The 27,672-nt window shown below is 45.1% G+C and overlaps 1 protein-coding gene across 1 annotated transcript; it reads right to left on the reverse strand.

Moving 5' to 3' along the window:
* Nucleotides 1-10,854: 10,854 nt before the first annotated feature.
* Nucleotides 10,855-25,262, reverse strand: Cenpv (centromere protein V). The gene is made up of 5 exons (XM_031353336.1): nucleotides 24,808-25,262; nucleotides 22,260-22,358; nucleotides 19,730-19,799; nucleotides 13,657-13,771; nucleotides 10,855-11,195 (listed from the first exon to the last, which is right to left on the reverse strand). Exons 1-5 carry the CDS (start codon nucleotides 25,155-25,157, stop codon nucleotides 11,071-11,073), a joined length of 759 nt encoding a protein of 252 aa, XP_031209196.1. The 5' UTR covers nucleotides 25,158-25,262; the 3' UTR covers nucleotides 10,855-11,070.
* Between the last annotated feature and the right edge of the window lie 2,410 nt (nucleotides 25,263-27,672).

Here is a 27,672-nt window from a genome sequence, read left to right on the forward strand (position 1 = left end):
AGACAGGGTTTCTCTGTATAACCCTGGCTGTCCTGGAACTCACTCTATAGACCAGGCTGGCCTCGAAATCAGAAATCCACTTGTGTTGTTTTTAAATCAAAATCCCAAACATTCAATTTACCAAATGAAGACTCATGAGCTAGACACTGTGGTGAAAGTCTGCTAGCTCAGAGAGGCAGAGAAAGCACCCAGCTGACCTTTGTACTCCACCGCAGTCCCAGAAGGCAAAGGTCCTTCCCCTTCGTTCTCCCTCTCCCTCTCCCTGGCCCTCCCCCTCCCTCCTTCTCTCTCTCTCTCTCTCTCTCTCTCTCTCTCTCTTTCTCTCTCTTTTATTTTTTTGAGACAGGGTTTCTCTGTGTAGCCTTGGCTGTCCTGGATCTTTGTAGACCAGACTGGCCTCAAACTCAGAAATCCGCCTGCCTCAACCTCCTAAGTGCTGGGATTAAAGGTGTGCACCACCACTGCCCGGCCTCTCTCTCTCTTTAAGATTTGTTTATTTTGTGGATATGAGTACATTGTAGCTGTCTCCAGACACACCAGAAGAGGGCATTGGATCCCATTACAGATGGTTGTGGGCCACCATGTGGTACTAGGAATTGAACTCAGGACCTCTGGAAGAGTAGCTAGTGCTCTTAACTGCTGAGCCATCTCTCCAACCCTATTTATTTATTTTTGATGTAAGAAAGAACCAAACTGAAGCCATTTTTGAACATTTTGAATAGTAGTCAAAGTTGAAGTTCCCAAGACCTCCCTGGGTAACTGACATCCTGGTTGGCAAGTTGAGACTTGAATACTAGGCAAGTCATCCTGCCACAGTTGAAAAACTCACCCAATGGGAACAAGGTAAGTATACCACAAAGACATATTCCTACAGAAGTCCTAACTCCTGATTGGTGGCAAAATGTAACCGTAACTTGGTTTTCATGCTTAAAAACCCTATAACGTTCTGGCTTGGGGTGGAGTGGAGGGTGTTGCAATTCAGATCCTGAGTCTGTTCTGTGGCCCTGATCAGTAGTGCCCTGAGTACAATAAAATTTTGTAAGCATTTGCTTAAATGCTTACTAAGATGAACGTTCAAAGATGCAGTCAGCCCCAGAGTTTGCGCTGTTCCTGAGCTGTCTGTTTCTGCTGTCTGATTCAAATAAAGATCTTGCTCTGTGTGGTCTCTTGTGCCTGCTTGGGTTGTTTTGGATTTTCAGACCTTAACATTGAGACAGGATCTCACTATGTAACTCTGGCTGACTTGAAACTCTTATGTAGACCTGGCTGGTCTTGAACTCACAGATATCCTCCTGCCACAGTCTTCCAAGTGCTGGAATTTGAGATGTGGACTGCCATGTCCTATGCTGTTGCAGATTTCTAATCTGGATGCTGCTGAGAGCATCCTATTTAACCCAACTTCGGAGCTTCCATTACTGAAGAGTCTCTTGGCTCCTGTAGTAACATAGGCTGCCAGCCTGGAGTCCACTCCTTTCAGCTCCCTCAGAGAAGGAGACTTCGTTTGTTTGTATCTGGAGACTCTCTGGTGTTGCTTCTTTCATGAGGAAGTGTTATTGAGTAGTGACTAAAGAGTAAAATGATTGGGATGTTTTTTGTTTTGTTTTGTGTGGGGGTGAGGATCCACCTCTCCTCCTCACCGGATTACTTTCCTGGAGGAATGCCTGGAATTTTAATATCAGCTCCGAGATTCAGGACTTAGTTCATAGTCTATCGACTGGCTGTCTGTATCCCTGGGAAGGACCTTCATTTGGGGGAGACAAGGTCTCTCTGTGTAGTCCTAACTGTCCTGAATCAGCTACATGAATTTAAATTATCCTAGCTCTGCCTCCCCAAGTGCTCAGAAATTAAAATCTTTGCCGGCCATGCCTGCCTCTAGGGCGGGGCTGCATATGCCTGGAGGAAGGCCAGGGTTAGGATTATTGTAGGAAGGCACTTTCCTCTTGTCATAAGCTTACCCAGGGCCACATTTCACTGAAGGGTACCAAGCACTTGCCAAATCTGATGGCTGCCCCTGGGGGGCCTCAAGAGTCACTCTCCCTCCAGTTCCTGACCTTTGCTCTCTGAGTGAAGAGATCAGCTCGGGAAACTTTAGAAAATTCCACCAGACCCCGCCCGCACCCCTCCCCTCTGGAACGGAGGGGCTAATGACATTCCTCAGACCACAGGGAGGAGGGACTGACCACCAGCCCCCTATAGGTACACAACCATTGGCCACCTACCTCATTCCCTATCGACCAATCAGTTTAAAAGTCACATCGTGCCTAATGGCTTCTGCCTTGAGTACTGTATAAAGGCTGCGTGTGATCCTTCTCTCTGTCCATGTGCAGGGTGGCCCCAACATGTTGGAACAATAAATCCCTTTTGGTTTTTGCATCGATTCCTGGCCTCTGTGTCATTCACTCGGGGAGTCCCCGATAACCTAAGGCTCGCCAGAGTCTCATACTACTACTACTTCTACTACTAGTAGTAATAATAGTAATAGAGATGGCTCAGCGGTTAAGAGCACTGACTGCTCTTCCGAAGGTCCTGAGTTCAAATCCCAGTAACCACATGGTGACTCACAACCATCTGTAATGGGATCTGATGTCCTCTTCTGGTGTATCTGAGGACAGCTACACTGTACTTACATACATAAAATAAATAAATATTTTTTAAAGATTTATTTTTATTTATTTTATGTGTATGAGTACACTGTAGCTGTACAGATGGCCGTGAGCTATCATGTGTGTAGCTGCTGTTGATCTCAGGATCTCTGGCCCCGCTCGCTCAGGCGTAATTTACTGTAGCTGTCTTCAGATGCACCAGAAGAGGGCGTCAGGTCTCATTACAGATGGTTGTGAGCCACTGTGTGGTTGCTGGGATCCGAACTCAGGACCTTCGGAAGAGCAGTCAGTGCTCTTACCCGCTGAGCCATCTCGCCAGCTCCCAATAAATAAAAAAGAAAAAAAATAATAAATAGGCTAGCCTGGTCTACATAGCAAAGTTCCAAGTAGCAAAGTTTCAGGACAGCCAGAGCTACAAAAAGAGAGCCCACATGCTGGTGCATTCTCAGGATGTTGAAGCAGAAGGATTTCAAATTTAAAGCCATCCTAAGCTACATGGCAAGACCTTCTCTATAAAAACCAAACCAAACATAAACTCACATTCGCTGCATTAACCTTCCCAGGTCCTCATTCAACCAGTGAGTAACAGTGGGGGCCAGAAAACCACTCTCTCCTGGGGTCGCAGTTATGATCTGCAGATCCCAAGCTTAAATCAATAACCAGACTGCCTTTCAATTTGCTTCATTAACACTCTGCAGTCGTCATGAGGGGAGGGAGATAAAAAGCATTCTAAAGGTCTCTTCTGGAGTGGAGGCATGCTGAGGGACAATGAAGTGTTACCCTGCGGAGGGACCAATAACAGGGTCCAGTGAGATGGTTAGGAGTGGGAAAGCATTGTATCCAGGGGAAACATGAAGCCTGCCAACTGCTGGGTTTGTAGCTCAGGAGCGGTTGCCTAGGATGCACGGAGCCCTGGGTCTCAAGTCAGCGCTGTATAAACAGGCTGTGTAGTGCTGCAGACCTGGAATCTCAGCACACAAGAGCTGAAGGCAGGAGGATCAGAAGTAGTTCAAGGTTGTGCTCTGCCTCCTTCAGACTGGAAGGCTACCCTGGAATTCAGGAGAGCTTGGCTATAAATAAACAAATAGCCTTCAAAGCCAAGGACAGAGGAGGAAAAGAAAACAAAATCTAAAAATGCCAAAAAAATACTAAGTGATGAATTTCTCCACCCAGACATACTATATCCCTAAGTGACAGGGGCTAAAATTGGAAGGATGAAGCCCTACCTTGTTCCAGGAAAAATAAAAGCATTAAGCTAAACATGCATATTTTCATAACAGGTTCATGCCATGAGGAGGCGTGTATACACATCACAGAATCCAGATCATGAAACAAAACCTAGAAATAAAATCTTCATAAAACAAAACCACAACAACAACAGAACAACACACAGTAGTAAAGGAGGGGATGGTAGTGCACGCCTTTAATCCCAGCCCTGGGGAAGAGGAGGGGAAGAGGCAGAGCTTGTGAGTTCAAGATGGAGACCCTGTCTCAAAAAGCAAAGCAAAAAAAAAAAATGCCATAATAGCTGGAAGCTCTAATCTCATCCAGAACCTGACAAGTTAGCCAGCACTTGGAAACACTAGCCCTGGGCTAGAGTGTTGGCTGCCAGGGGAGGTGCCCACTGCTCCTCCGAAGACCAGAGTGTGGCACCAAGCACCAGGCTGGACAGCTCACAACCAACTGCTCCAAAGGGGCCCAAGCCTCTGGCTACCCGAATTCATATACACAAACCTACACCCCCACCCAGACCCAAACACGTGCACACACAATTAAACAAGGTTTTAGGATTGTTTTTTGAATTTTATTTTATGTGTATGAGTATGTTGTTGCTGTGTTCGGACACACCAGAAGAGAGCATCAGATCCCATTATAGATGGTTGTGAGCCACCATGTGGTTGCTGGGAATTGAACTCAGGACCTCTTGGAAGAGCAGCAGCCAGTGCTCTTAACTGCTGAGCCATCTCTCCAGTCTGTTTTTAAGACCTTTTGTTTTGTTTTGTTTTGTTTTGTTTTGTTTTGTTTTGGAGACGGGGTTTCTCTGTATAGCCTTGACTGTCCTGGAACTCATTCTGTAGGCCTCGAACTCAGAAATCTGCCTACCTCTGCTTCCCAAGTGCTGGGATCAAAGGCGTGGGCTACCACCGCCCCAGCTAGGATGTTTTAAAAACATTAACATCCATTTAATTGACAGAATACTTATTTACAAACACCAGTTACTCATTGGCCACTGAGAAATCCTTAATAAGTGCCCCCAGCAAAAGACTTCTCTGTTCACAGTGTGTGATCATAATCAAAGAGCATCAGATGAGGAATGGTGCCACAACTTTATAATCCCAGCACAGACAACCTGAGATAGGAGGACTGCAAATTCAAAACCAGCCTAGCATGTACATAACAAGACCTGTCTCAGAAAACAACAAAACAAAAACCAAAACATCCAAAACAAAACCCTAGCTCAAATAGACAATAAAATCAAAGCTGGGGCTAGACAGATGGCTTAGAAGTTAAGAGTACTGGCCGCTCTTTCCAGAGGACCCTGGTTCAATTCCCAGCAACCACATGGTGGCTCACAACCATCTATAATGGGATCTGATGCCCTTTGGTCATGCAGGCATAAATGAAAATATAGCACTCATATAAGTCAGTAAATAAATATGAAAAAAACAACAACAACCAAAATCCACCAAATCACACACACTTGCAGACACACACACGCGCACATTATCTGGAAATAAGAACTTTACCCATGTGGGATCTGTGGGTAATCTGTAGTTTTACATTCTTTCATATAAATAATATGGTGGAAAGCAGTTAACTACAGATTCAACTTCAGAAAGTCAATACCATAAACCAGAAGGAAGGACTTATTTACAGATGGACACTACAATAGGTACAGCAAGGGCAGGAGAGATGGCTCAGTGGTTAGGAGCACTGAGTGCCCTTGCAGAGGTCCTGAGTTCAATTCCCATCAACCACATGGTGGCTTAGAGCCATTCATAACAGAATCCGATGCCCTCTTCTGGTGTGTCTGAAGACAGCTACAGTGCAGTGTACTAACATACATAAAATAAATACTTCTTAAAAAAAAAAAAGTTTAGGGCTGGAGAGATGGCTCAGCAGTTAAGAGCACCAACTGCTCTTCCAAAGGTCCTGAGTTCAAATCCCAGCAACGACATGGTGGCTTACAACCATCCGTAATGGGATCTGATTCCCTCTTCTGGAGTGTCCAAAGACAGATTGGGAGGTAGAGGCAGGCGGATTTCTGAGTTCGAGGCCAGCCTGGTCTACAGAGTGAGTTCCAGGACAGCCAGGGCTACACAGAGAAACCCTGTCTGGAAAAACAAAACAAAAGTTTATAAAAAAAATAAAAATAAAAGGTAGAAAGGATGTGCTTTCTTTGAGAAATGAAACAAAATAAACTGAGGTTAGTGATTTAGCTCAGTGATAGAGCACTTACCTAGCAACAATAAGGCCTTGGGTTCAGCCCTCAGCTCCAGAAAGAGAGAGAAGGGGAGAAAGTAAGAGAGAGAAGGAGGGAGGGAGGGAGGAAGGGAGGGAGGGAGGAAGGGAGGGAAGGAGAGAAATAGATAGATAGAGAGAGAGAGAGTGAGAGAGAGAGAGAGAGGAGAGAGGACCAGGAGGAGAGGACAAGGGGAGCAGATGAGTGGAGGGGGAGAGGGAGAGCACCCCAAAGGCTCATCAGTTAGAATATTTTATTCCTCACTTGGAAAACTGCTTAGGGAGGGATTGGGAAGTGTGGCCCTGTTGGAAAAGGTGTGTCACTGGGGCTTTGTGGTTATAAAGGCTCATGCCAGGCCCCACCCCCTACAGCCCAGCTGCCTCGAGCTTATAGATCAAGATGGGCCTGCCTGTGTGCCTTTGCTCTGCCTTGGACTTTAGCCCTCTGGAACCATAAGGACAATTAAATACTCTTTTGTTCTTTGTCCCTTTTGCTCCTTTGTCCTCATACAGTAAAAAAACACTGGCATTAGACTGAGCGATCCCAAACTTGGTGGCCAATTTCAATTGAATGCACTCACAATACTATAGAAATGCTATAGAAAGAGCTTAAAATTAGCCACCATTTCAAAAAAAGAGTTCTTCAAGGACCTGGTGCCAGCTGAAAACAGAGTTATATGGCACAAGGTTTTACTAATGAGATTTTTTTTTTCTTGGTTATTCAAGATAGGGTTTCTCTGTGTAGTCCTGGCTGTCCTGGAACTCACTTTGCAGACCAGGCTGGCCTCAAACTCACGGAGATCTGCCTGCCTAAATGGGCAGTTCAGTTCACAGGTCTGCAGCAGCAGCTCAACCCACTTGCAAACACTTCACAGATACGCCAGCAGTCCAGTTCCGTAGAGTCAGGATAGCAAACAGAAACCAGCAGTGATGGCACTACCTAGCAGAGACAGCCAGGCCTCAGCCTTGGCTCGAGCCAGCACGAGGGACCAGCAGGAACACCAGGAGAAGTTCTGGGCTGTACTTCTCTCTGGGAATCGAAGATCAGAAGAAGATGAGAGACCCACAAGTGTTGCACAGCTAGCTGTATAAGCAAGCCAAATTCAGTCTCTATCACTGTCCATCGAGTCCTATTTATACCCTCCCAACATCATGTGTCCTCCACAGGTCTTACCTCAGCATGCCTTGCCTCAGCATTGGCATCTGTCTCCGCTGACATCACTCTGCCAATCAGATATTTTGGGTGTGTTTTTCTCTATAGAGTTCCGATAAATGTAGCTCAACTATACAGTGTGAGGTGGACCAATACATGAGAGTGTTGTTAGCAAAGAATTCTTCATCACATGTATTTTCATGTGCTTGATTTTTTTGTTTTGTTTTGTTTTCCAAGACAGGGTTTCTCTGTGTAGCCCTGGCTGTCCTGGAATTCATTCTGTAGACCAGGCTGGCCTCAAACTCAGAAATCTGCCTGCCTCTGCCTCCCAAGTGCTGGGATTAAAGGCATGTGCTTGATTTAGCAGAGCATTCTTTTTTTGTTTGTTTGTTTTTTGTTTTTGTTTTGTTTTGTTTTTTCGAGACCGGGTTTCTCTGTGTAGCCCTAGCTGTCCTGGAACTCACTCTGTAGACCAGGCTGGTCTCGAATTCAGAAATCCACCTGCCTCTGCCTCCCAAGTGCTGGGATTAAAGGCGTGCACCACCACCGCCCTGCCCTAGAAACTATTAAGTATTCAATAAATATGAGTATTACAAGTTTTGTATAATAGTCTAGCTTTGCCTTATTCAAAGCTGTTTTCAGTTTCTCAGTTACCTTTATAATAAAAGTCAACCTTGTGATACTAAAACCTCAGCTGGTTTGTAACCAAATTGTCCTTTTCATTCTTGTGGATGTATATTTGTGTGGCGTGTGTTCCCATGTGGGGTTAAGAAGATACACTTTGTTACATCTGTCTTACCACAGAGAGAACAGAAGTGGCTAAGGCTGCTGCCTAGCATGCATGTGGCCCTAGCTTCTAACCACAGCACTTGACGACAGAAAATCAAAATAAACAAGATGCTGGTTGACCTTATTTAAAAAAAAGATATGGGGGGGGGGGGTTGGAGAGATGGCTCAGCGGTTAAGAGCACTGACTGCTCTTCCAGAGTTCCTGAGTTCAAATCCCAGCAACTACATGGTGGCTCACAACCATCTATAATAAGATCAGATGCCCTCTTCTGGTGTGTCTAAAGACAGCTATGGTGTACTCATATATAATAAATAAGTAAATCTTTTAAAAAAAATGTGGGCAGGCACAGTAGTGCATGCTTATAACCTAGCATGCAGGAGGCTGAGGCATGCATACACAGGCCAGCCTGGGATACATGATGAAACTATTGGGGGTAGGGGAGAGGAAAAAGAAAAAGACTGCCAACAAAGAGCCCACTGTGACAAAAATAATCAAATCCATGAGTAGATAAGGAATGAACTAAGACTGCATGTCTGGAGTGACTCCTGTCTCAGGCTCCCAGGCCCTCCTGGACTAGCCCCGTGCACCCGGAGCTACTAGAATCCACGTCTTCACAACTCACATGGAGGACTGTAATCATTCAGTCTTTTGGTCGTTACTGTTGTTTGAGTCTTGTCTCTTCTCAGTGTGGCTGCAGGCATCTTACTAGTGCCCATTATGGCTTAGGCCAGGATAACCTAGTTCTTCCTGAAGAGCTATAAAAGGCTTTTCTTCTGGAGAATGCAACCTGACTCTGCCTGGTACCTGGGCCTGGTGTATTAGATGGAACTCACCTGCTGCTAATGAACTCAAGAACCTGAGACTAAATCACAGTGTGGCTAAACCCACATCAGAGAAGCTGCTTCTCGAAGTCGATGGTAAGTAACATGAGGCCCACAACTGGACAACATGCCGACAGTCAGAGACCCTGGAGTACTCAGTCCTGAAGGGGACATCCGTGTCACATTCTCCTCTCAAGGTTCGGGGAGCTATGCAGGAAGTGTAAGAGCCAGATGTGGAAGGCTCCAAGGAAATGAAATCTTCCAGCCATGAGAGGACTGATGCACGTATGAACTCAGAGACTGTAACAGCATGCGTGAGCACTGCACAGGCTCAAGCCCGACAAAACCCCAGCATGGAGAGAAGTGGACTCGAAGTCCCACCTCTAACCAAGAGAGAAGCCATTGCAATTGATACCTGCTGAAAGAGGGAAATTCGAGGGAGTGAAACTGGGTCTGTCAGCCACACCCACAGCAGGCTGAATGCTCAGTAGTTGGACAACATAAAACAGAACCCATGTTTTTGTTATTTGTTTGGGGGTGGATTCTTTTCTGGTACTTTTTTTTTGTCAGAGAGAGGAAAAAATATGAAGTTAGTGGGGAGAAGGGGGAATATCTGGGAGGAGCTGGGGGATGAGAAAGAAAACAACTGAAATGTACTGTATGAGGATTTTAGAAAAGAAAGCAGGGCTGGAGAGATGGCTCAGTGGTTAAGAGCACTGACTGCTCTTTCAGAGGTCCTGAGTTTAATTCCCAGCAACCAGTTGGTGGCTCACAACCATCTGTAATGGGGTCTGATGACCTCTGCTGGTGTGTCTGAAGAGAGCAATGGTGAATACATTTAACAAACACACACACACTCATTAAAAAACAAAGGAGATAGAAATGTCTTCCAGGGAGCATGATTTTAAGCTAACAGTCTCAGCCTTTTCCGGAGACGGGACTCTGCTAAGATGCCCTGTCTTCACCCGTGACGGGACTCTTCCTCCATGCTGCTGTGCTGGCTGCATACAGACCAGACCCAGGAGCACACATCTGGGGAAGACTGCTTGGAATGTTCCCAGTCAAGTGGAACCCCTCTCGATTCTGATCTGCCTCGCTTTGGCCTGGAGAGAACTCAAGCCTCACGCTCGGCCTCTCAGGCATTATACCCATGAGCCCAAGCTTGTTTCCCTGCCCTGTGTCTGCCTTTCAGGTTCTCATCACAGAGAAAGACCTCTCTGTCCACTCTGTGGAACACTGGCTGGAGACAGCACTCAGCCATGCAGATCACTCTGACTCCCAAGTTCCAGACAAACTGTATAATTGTGACCTGGTCTGGGATCTCAGGTCCTCTGTGGGCTCCTGTGAGGAGCTCGCCTGAGAGCCATCACTTTCTGGGAGTTAAAGCATTTCCTTTTGCTGATCTCATTCCACACCCTTGTTTGCTCAGAACCACCAGGCTGAGTAAGGAACAGGGAGATATGGGGAGGTGGATGTTAGTTAGCTAGCACACGCAGGTGTCAGCAAGTGCTACAGCAGGGGTTAGTCACTTCTTTTGTTTAGTCATTAAAGTGTCCTTTAAACCACAAAGGTGCCAGAGGCTGCTTTATCTCTAGTGTGAAGAGCTCCTCAGGTATCTTATATGTCAGATCTTTTGGTCCTAGTGGGGTTAGTTGCACAAAAACTTGTACTAAAAGAAAAAACAAAAAGTAAAACTTCCTGCACCCACACCTTTGAAGTCACTGCCTCATAGTTTCTGCTTCAATTTTCTTTAAGATAGTCTTTCTCTCACTAGCCCAAACAAGCCTTGAACCTGCCTTCCTCCCCATCCTGAGTGGAAGGATTACAAGCATATACCACTATCCCCAGCTGTTTCATTGCTTTTTAAAATTGTCAGATCTGCATTGTTGACACATTATTTACCAAAAGGTAATAATAATTAAAAAGTCAAAGAAACAAAGAAAAAAAAAATAGTGCCCGTTATGTGATCTGAAGTGATAAGCCGCAGAAGCTAAAGTCAAAGTTCAAAGAAAGATGTCACAGTAATAGCATTAATGTCAGAAATATTTATTTTCTAAAAGATCACACAAAAGTTGGTAGGAAGGGAGAGGTTTAAGTGTTTTACATAAAACCTGGGTAAAGGGCAGAGCTGCCTAAAGAAATGGTGGCTGGAGCGAACTGCAGGGACACAGGGAGTGGAGATGGCAGCCCAGGCCTGCACAGCAACACACACCCATGCAACCTACAGGGCTCCGGCCCTGCTCACTCCTTAGACATATTCTTGATGGTCTTGTGCTCCTTTATGGCTCGCTCCCAGTCACTGCCATTGAATTCCTCAGTGACCACACTCCGCACAGTACCTTCGTCCAGGCAGTGGGGGGCAATTCCTAGGGGCAAGTTGAACAGAGAGAGGGGTTCCAAGTGTGGGTAAGATCAGAGCATGTGTCAGACAAGCCCGCCTGGAAGCACCATTCCCCTACAGGAGAGCTACCTGAGTGGCAGCTCATGAGGGTGACCTGCGCCTGCTGACTACTAACACTGCTCTTGTTGGCCTACACCTTCAGCGCTCTCTGGCTTATAGTCCTTACCTTCCCCATGGTGATCTGATGCCCTGAGTGAGGGTCAACCAATGCTACACAGCATTCAAAACCACACTGAGGGCCGGGCAGTGGTGGCACACGCCTTTAATTCCAGCACTTGGGAGGCAGAGGCAGGCAGATTTCTGAGTTCGAGGCTAGCCTGGTTTAGAGTGAGTTCCAGGACAGCCAGGGCTACACAGAGAAACCCTGTCTCGAAAAAAGAAACAAACAAAAAAAAGAATACTTCCCAATTTAAACAGGATATAACTATATAACACAAAACAACCCAACAAACAAACAATAACAAAAACCCCTTTCTTGTTCCAAGGTACCAGAACTTGGTAGACCAGGAACCAGAAGCAGTAGCTGGAGACATGGGGTTAGGAGACTGGCATGATGTCATGCCTTCTCCTCTCTGCGCCAGAAGACAGGCACAGGCATAGCCTCAGCTGCACCCACAGCTTCAGGTGGGGCTGCGATACAGGCACAGTCAGTCTCCATTTACCTTACAGGCAGCTTGTATCTACCCCACCTCCAGGGCAAGCAAGAGGCTCCTCTTGCTTCTTTTTAAATAAATGTATTTATCTTCTGTGTATGGGTGTTTTGCCTGCATACATGTCTGTGTACCACATATATGCATACTTGTATGCTTGGGGCCTGCAGACAACAATAAAGAGCACTGGACCCCTGAGATTACAGGTGGTTATGAGGTGCTGGAAACCAAACCCAGGTCCTCTGCAAGATCACCCAGAGAACTTACTCATTGAGCTGACGTTCCAGCTCCCCCATATCTTCATTTTTGAGACTATGGGGGGTGTCTCTAACCTAGGCTAACCACAAAGTAGCTATATAGCTGAAAATGATCTTGAACTTCTGATCACTCTGCCTTCACCTCTCAAGTGCTGGGATTAGGCAACAGCATACCTTGTTTCCTTGCTGCTTTTTTTGAGCTAGGGTCCCACTATGTGGCCCTGGCTGTTCTGGACTCACTCTGTAGTTCAAGCTGTTCTGGAACTCACAGAGATGCACCTGCCTTTACCTCCCAACTGCTAGGATCAAAGATGTTCACCACCACATCCACACTTGGCTCTTCCTCTTCCTCCTCCGTCCTTTTTTTTTTTTTAAACTGTGACATGAACTTGAGTATACAGGACTCGAGAGATGGCTCAGCAGTTAAGAGCACTGACTGCTCTTCTGAAGGTCCTGAGTTCAAATCCCAGCAACTACATAGTGGCTCACAACCACCCATAATGAGATCTGGTGTCCTCTTCCGGTGTGTCTAAAGTCAGTACAGTGTACTTACATATAATGAATAAATAAATCTTTAAAAAAAAAAAAAAGAAATTGAGTATACAATCCATGCAATGCATTACAGAGGACTATTTTTTTTTCTGGACACAAACTAAACTTTTTTTTTATTTATCTATTTAGTATTTAGGGACAGGGTAAAGATCATGCATGCCAGGCAAGTTTTCACTCTACCACTGTGTGACAGTCTTAGCCCTTACTTTTGTTTTTAAATATCAGCAGCCGCCATCATTCTGGCCTCTTCCTTCCTTTACACTGTCATTGTTCCAGTGACCTCCCCTGAAGCCACAGGCCCATTTCCTACCCATCTTTGTTTTCTTTCTTTCTTTTTTTTTTTTTTAAAGATTTATTTATTTATTTATTATATGTAAGTACACTGTAGCTGTCTTCAGACACACCAGAAGAGGGCACCAGATCTCATTACAGATGGTTGTGAGCCACCATGTGGTTGCTGGGATTTGAACTCAGGACCTTTGGAAGAGCAGTCAGTGCTCTTTAACCGCTGAGCCATCTCTCCAGCCCCATCTTTGTTTTCTTAAATTTATTTTTATATACATATTTATTTAATGTGTATAAGTGCTTAGCCTGCAGATATGTTTGGGCACCACATGCATGTAGTGTCCACAGAGACAAGAGGAGAGTGTCAGATTCCCAAGACAAGTTACAGATAGAGATTGGGACTTGAACACTGGTCCTCTGGAAGAACAGCCAGTGGTCTTAACCACGCAGCCTCTCTCCACCCCATCCCACTGATCTTCTCTATATGTTGCAGGTCTCCCCACAGCCCTACAGTACCAGTGATAAAAACCACCTACAGAAAACTTTACCATAGGCCCAGACACTTGACCAGAGCTCATCGGAGGAACCTTATTCTTCTGACATCTGCCAGGACCCACCTGCCCAACCACAAGCACCCTAGGCACCTCGGGGTCCCAAGCCCTCAGACATCTCCCTCACTCACCAAAGCCCCCAGGGTTGGAGCGCGGAGTATAGAAGCTCTGGACACCACATCTCTTACAGAAGGTGTGCTGGGCTTTGTGCGTGTTAAACGTGTACGTGGTTATGCTCTCAGCACCCTGGGAGAACAGGGACAAACAGACAAATTGATCATATAACGTTATTAAAAGTCAATCTTTTGAAGGATCAGTGGGGGTGACCTTTTGTACAGTTCTCTGGGTTATAGGGACAGCTCCTGATTCCTAGAAAAGACCGAAAGCCTTTTGAAGTCAGGGACCCATCTGTATTCCCCAGACACAGTTCACACTGGAGCATGACACTCTGTGGATCTCTTACACCAACTACACAGTGAACAAACCCTCCTCAGGCCCTCACTGATGTCAAACAGAAGACCCGTGAGAGACCTGAGGGACTAGCTCTCTGTGTCTAAAGAAAACAGTGGCTAAGATCTTAAGGAATCTACTGATTATACTTGAGTTATTAAGGATAAACTAGGAAAAAACTCTTTGCTACATGTCATAGGCAAAGGGTTAGTTTTCTTTCTTTCTTTCTTTCTTTTTTTAATGTGGGAGGGCCCAGACCATTGTAGGTAGTGTTACTTCCTGGCATTAAGTCCTGAGGTTTTTTTTTTTAAAATAATGTATTTAACTTTATGTGGATTGGTGTTTTGCCTGCATGTATATCTGTGTGAAGGTGTCAGATACCTTGGAACTAAAGTTGCAGACATTTATGAGCTGCCATGTGGGTGCTGGGAATTGAACCTGGGTCCTTTGGAGGAACACCAAGTACTCCCAACCACTGAGCCATTTCTCCAGCCCCATAGTTCGTGCTTTTAATGGACAATATGAATGAAAAATGGAAAAGTATATGAATGGACAACTGAGAGAAAGATGAGAAAATATGAAATGATGCTTACATGGATGACCTACAACAAGATTTTTTTTAAAGATTTATTTATTTTATGTATATGAGCACAGTATAGCTGTCTTCAGACACACCAGAAGAGAGCATCAGATCCCATTACAAATGGTTGTGAGCCACCATGTGGTTGCTGGGAATTGAACTCAGGACCTCTGGAAGAGCAGCCAGTGCTCTTAAACGCTGAGCCATCTCTCTCCAGCCCCACAAGATATTTCTTACTACTTGGTGGAAAAGGATAAAAAAAAGTCACAAATGTGAGGCTGGAAAGATGGCTTAGCAGTTAGAGTGCATACTGCAATTGTAGAAGACCTGAAAGTCCTGATCTCAGCAACAACTTCAGGCAGCTCAAAATTGGCTGTAACTCCTGCTCCAGAGCGATCCAGTACCTTCACAAGCACCTTCACTCACATGCACATACATTGAGAGTGACTAGCCTAACAACTTCTCTGGCCTATGGGGGCACTGGCACATACATGTGCTTAGTAACAATGCATACATACACATAACAATATAAACCTTTAAAAAAAAATCATAAACGGTGGAGGCTAGAGGGATGGCTCAGTGTTTGGGAGCATTGGCTGCTTTTCCAGAGGGCCGAGCACCCACATGGCTGCTCAGCTCATGGTTGTTTGTGGCTCCAGTTCTGGAGGATCAGACATTCTCACACAGAAGTCCTACATGCAGGCAAAACACCAATGCACATGAAAATGATGTTTAAAAATCACAATGGTGGTTAACATGGCATTGAAGAGCAGATACAAAAATACACTTGGCCAGTGGTAGGTAGCGTTGCATGCCCATAACGCAAGCACTTGGGAGGTGGAGACAGGAGGATCAGAGATTCAACCTAGCTCAAGGCCAGCCTGGACTGCATGAGACTCTGTCTCAATGAAGACTAACAGCAATCATGACAGCAAGGGACTAGAAGGTTCCATGGTTAGGAGTCCTTATTGCTCTTTCAGAGGACTGGGGGTCTCGGGTGGGATGGGGAGCTGTGAGGATGGAAGGAGAAGGCCAAGGCTCAGGCCAAGATGGCAGGTAACAAGCTACGTGGCTGGAAAGTAGTCAGGTTAGAATAGATGAGTATCTGCCCGGCTACAGTGCAAGAAGCTTCTAGTAAATAGAAAGGTCTCTGTGTCGCGCCAGGTTTGGAAACAGGGGAGGGTACACAAAAGCCCCGCCCTTTTACACACCTCACAACGTCTTAGAACTCCAGCTCCCAGGGATCCAATGCTTTGTCCTGGCCACATACAGCCATGTAGACACATACATGCACATACATACCAGATTCACAGATACATAAAAAGTAAATTAAATTTAACATTTGAGTGTTTTTTAAATTTATTTTTATTCTATGTGCATTGATGTTTTGCCTACATGCATGCCTGTATGAGGGTGTCAGATCTCCTGGAACTGGAGTTACAGACAGTTGTGAGCTGCCATATGGGTGCTGGGAATTGAACTTGAGTCCTCTCGAAGAGGACCCAATATTCTGAACTACTCAGCCATCTCTCCAGCTCCATATATTTAATTTTTTTGAGCTCCTATATTTAATTTTTTTTAAAAAAAACTTATCTATTATATTTTCTGTACTTGGGTGTTTTGACTGCATATATGTATATGAACCTAGTGTCTGTCTGGTTCCATGAAGGTAAGAAGGGCACTAGACTACTCCGACTACAGCACCCAGGTTTTCTGGAGGAGCAGCCAGTGCTCTTAACCTTCTCGCCAGCCCCTAAAACTGTTCTTAAGATTTATTTTAATTTTGTTGTATGTGTTTGTTGGTGTTCTAGGAAATCAGAAACACCAGATCCAGACTCATACTCAGGCTCTTAACCACTGAGTTAATTGCAGCCAGAACTCTTACTTTTCACACTTCTCCCATACTTCCTTGTGGAGCACTACATGCCATCTACTACAGGAAGAAAACCTCTGAGCTTCCTAAGGCCTTCTGAATTTGGAGCTATGGGTGTACACAGGGAGCTACCCTCTACCGATAGCTTCAGGCTCTTCTTACCCATACTGGGTGCATTAGAATTACCAGGGTGAGACCCTTGTGGTTTGAATAGATTTGGCCTCTACAGATTCATGTGTTTCAGAGCTTAACCAAGCCCTCCTAGCTTGCCTACAGACTGATCTTATTGAGGCTTTTTCTTTTTCTTTCTTTCTTTCTTTCTTTTTTTTTTTTTTTTTTTTTTGAGACAGCATTTCTCTGTGTAGCCTTGGTTGTTCTGGAACTCACTCTGTAGACCAGGCTGGCCTCAAACTCAGAAATCCGCCTGCTTCTGCCTCCTGAGTGCTGGGATTAAAGACATGTGCCACCACTGCCCGGCTTGAGGCTATTTCTTAAGTAAGGCTCCCTCCTCTCTGATGATCCTAGTTTGTGTAAAGTTGATTTAAAATTTTCTAACACAGGCCAAAAAAACAAAAATGCTGAGGTCATTGGATTTGTCCTTGGTTTTTTGACTGGCAAGAAGTCAAGGACTGACCTGTGTGGCAGACTTTTCTTTCCTTTTTCTTTCTCTCTTTCTTCCTTTCTTTCTTTCAAGCAAGAGTCTCATGATGTAGACCTGGCTGCCCTGAAACTCACTGTAAAGAAAGTTGGCCTCAAATACAGAGATTTGCCTGCCTCTGCCTCCTATGTGCTGGGACTATAGGCATGTACCACCACACCTAGCTCCATGTGGCAAATTTTGATGATGGTAGGCCATGCATTCTAGTTAGGAGCAAAGCACATGGAATCAAATTGGTGAGTGCATAGAGTAAGAGGATTTGGGTATCACTGGGACCCCCGAGTTCTTGGATTTGCAGCAGTGCACTCCTGTCTTGATTTCATTTAAGACATTGTATTGTTTCATGTGTGTATGTCTGCACACCACATGAGAGCCCTCAGAGACCAGAAGAAGGCATCTGTTCCCCAGAACAGGAGTTACAGTGGTTGTGAGCTACTGTGTAGGTGCTGGAAATCAACCCTGGTGCTTCACAGGGGCAGCCAGTGCTCTTAAGGTAAATGAGATCAAGCCAGGAGTGCACTGCTGCAGATGCAAGAGTGACAGGGTAAGCTAGCCAGGGAAGTGGCCTACAAGGGAAGGGGGGTGACCTGCATAAGTCCACAGTGAGGGAGGGGGCAATCCGCACAAGTCCACAGTGAGGGAGGGGGCAACCCACACAAGTCCACAGTGAGTTTAAACGTAAAAACACCTGGGGCTGTAGCTCAGATACAGTGCTTGCTTAGCATGCACTAACATTGAATTTAAAAAAAAAAGGACAAAAAATTAAAACAATACGATTTTTTTTTCAACTAGGAAATGATAAAGTAGTTTATAAACAGAACAGCTCTCCTGTTTGTTTTGTTTTTCTAGGCAGGATTTCTTTGTTTGGCCCTGGTCAGCCCTGAGATTCCTCCCAAGTGTTGGGAATAAAGGCATGCACCACCACACCTGGCCAGAATAGCTATTTGCTTCCCCAACCACAACCATTTTTTTTTTTTTTTGAGACAGGATATAGCTATGTTGCTCAGACTAGCCACACTCACAAAGGACTGGGCCCTCTCACCTCAATTACTAGTTAAGAAAATGCCCTACAGGCCTGCCTATAGCCCAGTCTTACTGAGCCATTTTTTCAGTTGAGGGTCCCTTCTCTAAGTAACTCTAGCTTGTGTGAAGCTAACATAAAACTAGCCAGCACGTTGGCTTATGTGATATTTTGGTAAAAATATATAACAATCAAACCAACAAGGTCGCATGCACTTGGAGTTGTAGGCACTTAGGAGACTGAGGCAGGAGTGTCTCTTAGAAGCACAGGAGGCAGTCTGGGCCACAGAACAAGATCCCATATTTAAAATAAATAAATGAGAGATGACTCAGATGACTCAGCTGTTTAGATTTGTAGTTATATAGAAAAGTGTGTCAAAATAGCAGTGATTACCTTTGAATGCTTTCGTTTCTCTTATTTTTTTTTCAAAAGTAATACAGGTTATTCAGATAATTCTTCAGTTTTTGGTTTTTTTTTTAATATTTATTTATTTATTATATGCAAGTACACCATAGCTCTCTTAAGACTCCAAGAAAGGGCGTCAGATCTCATTACGGATGGTTGTGAGCCACCATGTGGTTGCTGGGATTTGAACTCAGGTCCTTCAGAAGAGCAGTCAGTACTCTTAACCGCTGAGCCATCTCTCCAGCCCCCCCCTTTTTTTTCCTTCAGTTTTCAAAATGATTTTTTTGCTTTTTTGTTTTTTTGAGACAGGATTTCTCTGTGTAGTCCTGGCTATCCTGGAACTCACTCTGTGGACCAGGCTGGCCTCGAACTCAGAAATCCTCCTACCCCTGCCTCCCAAGTGCTGGGATTAAAGGCGTGCGCCACCACTGCCCGGCTTTCAAAATGACTTTTATTTTTGTGGCTTTCTGAACTTGAAAATGTTTCTACAATGATATCAAACAAGCTTTGGAAAACAAAAGGCAGGCAGGCATAGTGGTATATGCCTGTGAGTCTAGCCCTCCAGAGGCAGAAGCATGAAGGTCAGGAATTCAAGGCCAGCCTGGCTGTCTCAAACAATTTATCAATTCAAAAAGCAAATAAATAGGGACTAGTGAGATGGCTCAACAGGTAAGGGTGCTTACCACAGAAGCTGCGATGCCTAAAAACCCTATAGAGGTAGAAGGGGAGAACTGGGTCCTCCAAGCTGTCCTTTGGCCTCCACATGTATACTATGCCACGTGCCTACCCACTAATAACTAAAAAATTTAAATGAAAAAGTTTAAAAGAGAAACAACTAAGTCAGTTAAAGTACACCTGTGGGCTAGAGACAGAACTCAGTGTGGCAAAGCTATGAGCAACACTGTTCAGGCCCCAAGTTCGATCCCTAGCGCTTAAAAAAAAAACTTGAAAAATAGTCAACCAAGAATAGTGGCACAACTCTGTGATCCCAGCGCTTGGGAAGCTTAGGTAAGATGACCAGAAGTTTGAAGTTTAGCCTAGGCTACATACACACTGAGGCTCTATCTAAGAAAGAAAAAAAAAAAAAAAAGATCTCAAAGCCCTTAAAATGTCCTGCTGAGCTCTCTGTCCCTCACAGTTTACAGATAGCAGGCTTAAAAGATGGGCAGGGGCCTGTGGTCCATATACAGGGTTCCATCCTCCTCCTAAGTACTAACCTTCAGGAGTTTGAAGCGAGAAGCTGGAACAATGAAGTGTCTATTCTGCTTCTTCTTGCAAATGCTACAGCTACAGAGAGAGCAAGGGCCAGATTGTGAGTCATCGCCTGCATTATCCACATGCCCAAGCAGCCCAGCCCAATGCCTGCAGAACCAGCTGACCTCAAGTGGGACACCCTTCTCAGCACCATCCAGGGAAGAGGACTCAGGCAGCTGGACAGGCCACCTGAAGCCTTGGCTCTTCGTGGCAGTAAAGCCTACTGGTGACAGAGCCAGCAGGGGAGACCGCATAGCATTCAGCAATCCTGGACCTCATTTCTGCTGCCCCCCCTCCCGACCCTGAAGAGAAACAGTGGACTTAAAAAGACACTCAGCAAATGAATTTCAGACACTGCTATCCTCTTGTGCCTCTTTAAATGCACACGTCGGAACGGAGGAAGGAACCTTAGCCCTCCTCCAGTTCCACACAAGAAAATCAAGCTCAGAGCATTTTACCCAGAAATACCAAACTGGAAATTGAGTCAATGTCTTTTTTTTTTTCTCTACCTTAGGGATACTGAGCCCAGGGTATCATGCATACTAAGCAGGCATTCTACTACTAAAGTACATCTCCATCTTTTTTAAGAAATTTAACTTTGGCTTAGCAGTTAAGAGCAGTAGTTAAGAGCAGCAGTAGACTGGTTCAGTTCCCAATATCCACCTGGAAGCTCATAGTTCCAGGGTATCAAACACCCTCTCCTGAATTCTGGAAGTATGTGGTACAGACATATATGCATGTAAAACATCCACATGCATAAAATAAGTTTTTAAAAATTTTAATTTTAGTCAGGCAGTGGTGGCGCATGCCTTTAATCCCAGCATTTGGGAAGCAGAGGCAGGCGGATTTCTGAATTCGAGGCCAGCCTGGTCTACACAGTGAGTTCCAAGACAGCCAGGGCTACACAGAGAAACCCTGTCTCAGAAAAAAAAAAAAATTTAACTTTATTCTGAGATAGAGGGGTCATGTTAAAATTTTAACATTATTTTATTTTTTTGAGACAGGATCTCATATATCCCCAGGCTGGCTTCACACTTACTATAGAGTTGAAGATGGCGTTGAACTTCTTTGCTTGCTTGCTTATTTTGAGAGAAGAGTCTCATGTACACAGGCTGGTCACAAACATTGATGAAGGACACAACCCTGAACTTCTGATCCTCCTGTCTTTACCTCCCCTTGGGATTACAGGCATATAATCACGCCAAGTTTATGCAGTAGTAGGGATCAAACCCAGCTTTGTACATATTAGGCAAAGGCTCTACCTCCAGCCTTAATTTACACTTTAAAGTATTCTGACTTAGTATAAGATTCTCCAAGAACTTAGGCCATGATTTCTTTTGAAATCTGGACTTCATTAGTGGCCTAGACAGTTCTACACTTGAGGAGTATTTATTACTTATATAATAAATAATATTTATAGTGTTTATTATTCATGTAAGATTTAGGTACAATTAGAGGAAAAAGGGCTGGACCCTCTTGAGTAATTAAGTGCATGCCCATAGCCATTCCTCTTTCTGCTCTATTATAATGCCACCGAAGATTCTAAGAATCGGGCCTTCAAGGGCTGGAGAGATGGCTTAGCAGTTAAGAGCACTGACTGCTCTTCCAGAGGTCCTGAGTTCAATTCCCAGCAACCACATGGTGGCTCACAACCATCCGTAATGGGATCTGACGCCCTCTTCTGGTGTGTGTGAAGACACCTACAGTGTACTCATACATAAAGTAAATAAATAATTCAAGAAGCAGGCCTTCCACTGTTCGGGGTGGTACCATGGGCCTCATGCCAGGAAAATCAGTACATGGAAACCTTCCAGGTGTAAAAACTCTCCACCCCTGATTACTTCCATTTAGTTTCCCTGAGAGACTCCCAAGAAGATTCTGCCCAAGGTGGGATTCCCAGGAACCCAGCCAGGAATTACGGCCAGCCTGATCCACCTCTTCTCATCACCCCTAAATCAGTAGGATCAGTTGTGGCACATACGCCTGTAAGCAGCAGCCCTTGAATCCCTGCTGTCCGTCACCTGAACCGTGCTGCTGTGTAACTCTGTGGTACAAACACATACAGGCTCCTGAACTTACAAACTCTGGATGCTTCTCTGACTAACTCGGAATGTTTAGCCTTCCCCAACTTTAAAAAAAAATTATCAGACCAGTGAGACAACTTAGCAGGTAAAAAGTACCTGCCACAGCCTGGTGATCGGGTGACCCTAGGACAAGAAGAGAATAGACTCCATCCTACAAGTTGTCCTCTGATCTACGCACATACTAAACGAATAACAAATAACACTTTTTTTTTTTTTAGTTATCACTGAAAATTCCATGTTGTACACGTGGCAAAGAACAGAACAATGAACCTTTGTGTCCCCAGTACCTGATGTAACAGTTATCAGCTCATGACCAACACTGTTTCATCTAAACCCCGACTCCCCATATTGATCTGAAACACAGCCTCTTCAAGTTTTCTAAGCCAATTTGGGAAGATAAAATACTTACTTGCAGTCAAAGATGTGTAAGTCTGCTGAAGCCCAAACTTCAAACCGAACTGCTCCACAGTGGCAGCCTCCCGTGTGCTTCACCAGGCCCTGGTACTCACTAAATGAAATAAAAACTAGAGCATAAAAATTTCTAACAGACAAGCAGGGGCTTTATGACCTGGCTCCTTCACGCTGTCTTTTTGTTCTTAAAATAAAGCCTAGCGCTCTCTCTCTCTCTCTCTCTCTCTCTCTCTCTATATATATATATATATATATATATATATATATATATATATATATATGTATGTATGTATTATATGACAACCAGATGCATCTCATAAAAGAGGTTTAGTATTTTCACTGGGAACTGTCTTGAATTTTATGACTGCAAAATAAAATAGGCCCAGAATTCAGTAAATATGAGGCTACAAGAGAAGCCTGGCTCATTTGCACCCACCCCCAACATTTTGATTTATATGTCAACTGATTAGTTTTTTAAAAAAAAAAAAATTACAAGCTAAGGACCAAGAAGAAACCTTACCAGCCTTAAGCAGACACTAGGCAAACAGGCCAAATAATATCCAGTTTTGATTGTAATAAAGATGGTACAAGTGGCTATGAAAAAGTAAGACAGGTCACCCAGTTGCCTACTGAGGGGACAACAAAGGCTTCTCTAAGTCCATTCACTCTCTTCATGCTTCTCAAGTACACAACTTTTCACACAACTGTACACAGTTAGAGCCAGCCTCATAACTGAGCATTAAGATTCAATGAACATCACAAAGCCCCTTCCCCAAAAGACTACATATTCTTGCCAAAAATAAAGGAGACAATGGCTCACCATGACTTCTGAATAACCACCACAGGGAAAAGAGCTCACAGCATCATCGATTTGCCATCTGATTAAAGGCAACACTGAAAGCACCTAGGTTTCTCTAACAAGTTAACATCTCACTTTCTTCTTCTACATACAATGTTTATTGTAAAAAAAAAAACCAAACAGTTTAATAACAGCGAGAGGTCCCACCCCCGTGATCATCCCACTTAGAGAGCCCATATTTGCTATATATTCCTCCAATTTTTTGTGATATTTGAACCGAATGTTAGTGTATATAAACATACATTTTCTTTTTACAAAAGTTAGCTTAGTAGACCATAAAGTAAATGTAAGCAAGCATACAGCATGCTAATCTGGTGAGTGAAATGCCTCTTTTCCTGCCAATATTTTTAGTATCTTTTTTTTTTAGATCATTATCACTTTGTTTTAGGGGAAAATATTACCTCAAATTTTTGCTTTGGGGGGCTCTTTTGTTTCATTTTGAGACGAGGTGTCATTGCAGCTCAAGCTAGCCTCAAATTAACTATGTGGACAAGGATGTCCTTGATCTTGTAGATCTTCCTGCCTCTACCTTCCAAGCACTGGGTTGACTCACATGGACCACCTTCTCACTGGCTTCTTTCTGTTTTCCTTTCTCGATTTTTCTTCGGAGAAAGGATCTAGCTCTGTAGCCCAGGCTGCCCTTGAAATCGCTGTACTCCTCCACCTCAGCTTCCTGAATGCCAGGATCATAGGCATGTGCTACTGTACCCAGCTCTACAGAGTTTTATATAGAGTATTGTTTAGATCTCCAAGTAGCTAGTACACAACAGGTACTCCGTGTTATATTTAATTTTTTTAAGTTTTAACTGATTTTTGTCTTAATGTTTTAAAGCATTCAATTTATAGCTCAAGAAGATAAAAATTGAATAAAGGAAACACATAGAAAGCTAAATTAAGATTCCGTTTCTTAGAGGGTGCACCAAAACCAAGAGAACTTCTTCTGGAACAAAGACAAAAGAACATCTTGTTGTTATGAAAAGTAGTTCAGATTGTTAAGCAACTGTTAGGTTAATGTTAGTTTTCTCCGTCTTTTATTGTTCTTTTTAATTTAATCTGCGAGTGAGAGCAGTAAGACTAGGTACTACTCGGTATTTCCCAGAGCACAATGTGTAAAGGAGGAAGGGGTCCCCGTGACATTTGCCAAAGAGCAGGCATCTGGCCAGAGTAATTATCAGCTCTTTTCCCCCCAAAACGGACCTCTGATCTGCTCCTTAGGCCATCAAAGAAGCTGGAAGCCCTTCAGAAGCACAGACCGAGGAGCGTAAAATAAAAGCCTGCTAGCCCGGACCCGGGATGAGAGCATAAAACCTTAGCTCCCCATTCCCCCTGCAAGCGTCCGTCCTGCGGATCGCTTTGCGCGCGATTCCCTCCGAGGTCAATAACCGCACCCCGCACTCTCCCTCCAGGGAAATGATCCGAACAAACGGCCCTCGCTCCTCAGGCCACTACATTCTCCACTTCGACCTTTCCTCCCGCCCACTCCCCGAAAGCACGTGCAAATACGGGTACAACGGTCTTGGTAGCCGGGAAACCGGGAGATGTCTGTTTCTTCACCCTGAGGGGCCCTCCCGCGCACTCAGCGGGACCCCATCCCGGAGCAGCCCCGCCACGGCTCCGCACTCAGCCTCGGGTCCCGCCGCCCGTGTGCACCTCGCCTGTGCCGGCCCGCCGCCCCCGACACACTCACAAGGTGTCCAGCAGTAGCTTGGCGGCGCCCTCGAAGCTGAGCCGTTGCCGCTTCTGGAACGTCTCCCAGCGCTCCCGCTGCTCCCCCAGGTCGAGCGCCGACGCCGAGGCGGCGGGGGTGTCCGCCGGCGGCCGCTCCTCGGCGGCCGCCTCTTGGGCCCGCGGCGGTGGCTTAGGCCGTGGCTTTGCCGATGGCTGCGGACCGGCCGTCCCGCCCCCGCCCCCGGCCCCCGCCCTAGTCCTGCTCTGGGAGCGCCGCTCGAGGCTCTCTCCGCCGCTGAAGTCCCCAGAGGCCCCCAAGCGCCGCTGCTCCCGCGGGTGGGTGGCCACGGCGCTACGAGTCCGCCGCATGTCTCCCTCAGCCCGGCTCACAGGCCTCTCAGCTCTGCGCGCTCCCGCCGGCCGATGCGCGTCCCCGCCTCCGACAACCTGAAGGCCCGGGGGGTGGTGCGCGGCGCTATGGAGCCCGCGAGCTCGGGACCCAGCGTGAGCCCCCTGGGCCGTGTGGCCGAGTGCTGAGGGTCTAACGAGACCGCGCCTCCACCTGCGCTACTTGCAGGTAGCGGTACCCGTTGGATCAGCGAAGGAGCGGACGCCAGGATTTCCAACCACACATTCGCAACTGGGGTCAGGCCTCAATTCATAAATTCATGGCGACATCAGAGCCGACACGCTTGGGTAACTCAGTGGTCTCCAAGGTGGTAACATTAACCAACTTTGCAGAAGCCATCATGTACCTAATATGAGCTAACGTATGTAAATTGTCCGACATCTGATACTTGAGGCATAAATGACAGCTGGAATCAGTTGGATCAACGGTCAACAGGTTTTTGGGTGGTTTTGCAGAACTAAGAATAGGACCCAGAGCCTTGTGCAAGAGTTCTAGCACTGAGCCACATTCCCATTCCCAGATTTTGTTTTCAATTTTTAAGTCAATGAATGGATTCAGGATGATATTCCATTCATATGCTTTTACAGAAAACGGTATTGAAGTTTAAAGACAAAAATCACTGCCAGCAAATGCTTGCTGATATAGTTGTCTCCTGAGGGGCTGTGCCAGTACCCTACTAATACAGAAATAGAGGCTCACAGCCATCCATTGGACTGAGCACAGGGTCCCCAATGAAAGACCCAAGGAGCTGAAGGGTTTGCAGCCCCTTAGGACAAACAATATGAACTAACTAGTACCCTCAGAGCTCTCAGGGACCACTAACCAAAGAGTACACATGGTGGGACTCATGGCTCCAGCAGCATATGTAGCAGAGGATGCCTAGTCGGTCATCAATGGGAGGAGAGGCCCTTGGTCCTGTGAAGGTTCTATGCCCCAGTGTAGGGGAATGCCAGGGCCAGGAATCTGGAGAGGGTGGGTTAGTGAGCAGGGAGAGGGAGGAGGGAGCAGGTTTTTTATTTTGTTTTGTTTTGTTTTGTTTTAATGGAAACTGGGAAAGGAGATATCATTTGAAATATAAATATCTAATAAAAAATAAAACAAAAAATAAACCAAAATCACAAGAACCACCTCCTGGGGCATCCCAGAAAGTCTCCAAATCCTTTTAGTTGTTCTCACACTTTTAAAGAAACATTTTCTTTTACTCACTTTTGCTACATTTTTCATTTTCAACTTAGTTCTGTTTTTGTTGATTTGTACGTTTATTAGAATATAGAATCCATTTATTGTCTTTCTAATGATGAAAATATTATGGGTTTTCCCAAATACAGCTTGATTAATTCATTAAGTTTTAACATAAAGTTCTCAATAATTAAAAGTTCCTACATACATAATTTTAGTGTTTTCTTTGTGCCTGTATCTTAAATATACAGATTTGCATCCATCAATTCAGATGTGGCACATGCTAGCACACTAGACTATGTCCAGGAAGAAAACAGAAGTGACCACTGTTTTGACTTTTTCTCACTGTTAATTACTTTTGCCTGTTCTGTGTCGAGACAAGGTCTAACCCTGTAGCCCTGGATGGCCTGGAACTCATTAATGTAGCTCAGGCTCACCTTGAACTCATTGTGATCTGCCTGCCACTGCCTCCTGGTACACATTGCGTTTTTAAAAAAATCTTTATTCAGGAGGGGAGCGAGTGCACAGGCGCATGGGGAGCAGAAGACGGTCTACACCATGAGTTCTCTTCTTCCACCAAACAGGCTGTCTGGGACATGCACCTTTACTTGGCTGCCCTGTTTGTGTGAGTCAGGGCTTCACTCTCTAGCCTAGGCTAGCCCTAAACTCACTAAGTAGCTAAGGCTGGCTTCAGACCTATAGCAATTCTTCAGCCTCAAACTCCCAAGTGCTAGAATCACAGGTATGATTTGCCCTACTTTGCCCTATCTTTAAATGTCATTTCAAAAATAGCATGTACACTGTTAAATCTAATACTGTTCAACATTTTGAAAATCGTTGAAAAAATATACACACACACACAATGTATTGATGTCAATATGATCTGTTCGGATTGGCTTTTATAAATGCAACACAAGCAAGGGTCATGCTTGAGGGAACCTTAGCTGGAAAAAAAAAAAAATCCCTTCATCAGATTAGTGGGTAAGTCTGTAGGTCATTTCCTTGCTTCCTGATTGATGGTGGAGTGGGCACTGTCACCCCTGGGCAGTCGATCCTGGACTCTGTGAGAGCAGGCTGAGCAAGCCACGGGAAGCAAGCCAGCAGTGTTCTTTCTTCACGACTTCTGAGTCAGTTTCTACCCTGACTTCTCTCAGTATGCACTGGGAATTCTTCCTTCCCAAGTTGTTTTTGGTTGTGGCACAGCAGTGGGGGAGAAAATTAACATATGAATATATCATCGTTTATTCTCTCCTCTCCTCTCTCTCTCTCTCTCTCTCTCTCTCTCTCTCTCTCTCT

Source organism: Mastomys coucha, unplaced genomic scaffold (genome assembly GCF_008632895.1).
Source record: "Mastomys coucha isolate ucsf_1 unplaced genomic scaffold, UCSF_Mcou_1 pScaffold5, whole genome shotgun sequence".
In the NCBI taxonomy this organism is placed as follows: domain Eukaryota; kingdom Metazoa; phylum Chordata; class Mammalia; order Rodentia; family Muridae; genus Mastomys; species Mastomys coucha.

Bases quoted from the DNA above. Each gene is read 5' to 3' on its own strand.
- Cenpv (XM_031353336.1), bottom strand. From the start codon at position 25,157: ATGCGGCGGACTCGTAGCGCCGTGGCCACCCACCCGCGGGAGCAGCGG. The intron at 19,800-22,259 runs GTAAGTATTTTA...CTCTCTCTGTAG, and splicing joins TTACACATCTTTGACTGCAA to CTGTAGCATTTGCAAGAAGA. The intron at 11,196-13,656 runs GTGAGTGAGGGA...ACTTGCCCCTAG, and splicing joins CTCCAACCCTGGGGGCTTTG to GAATTGCCCCCCACTGCCTG.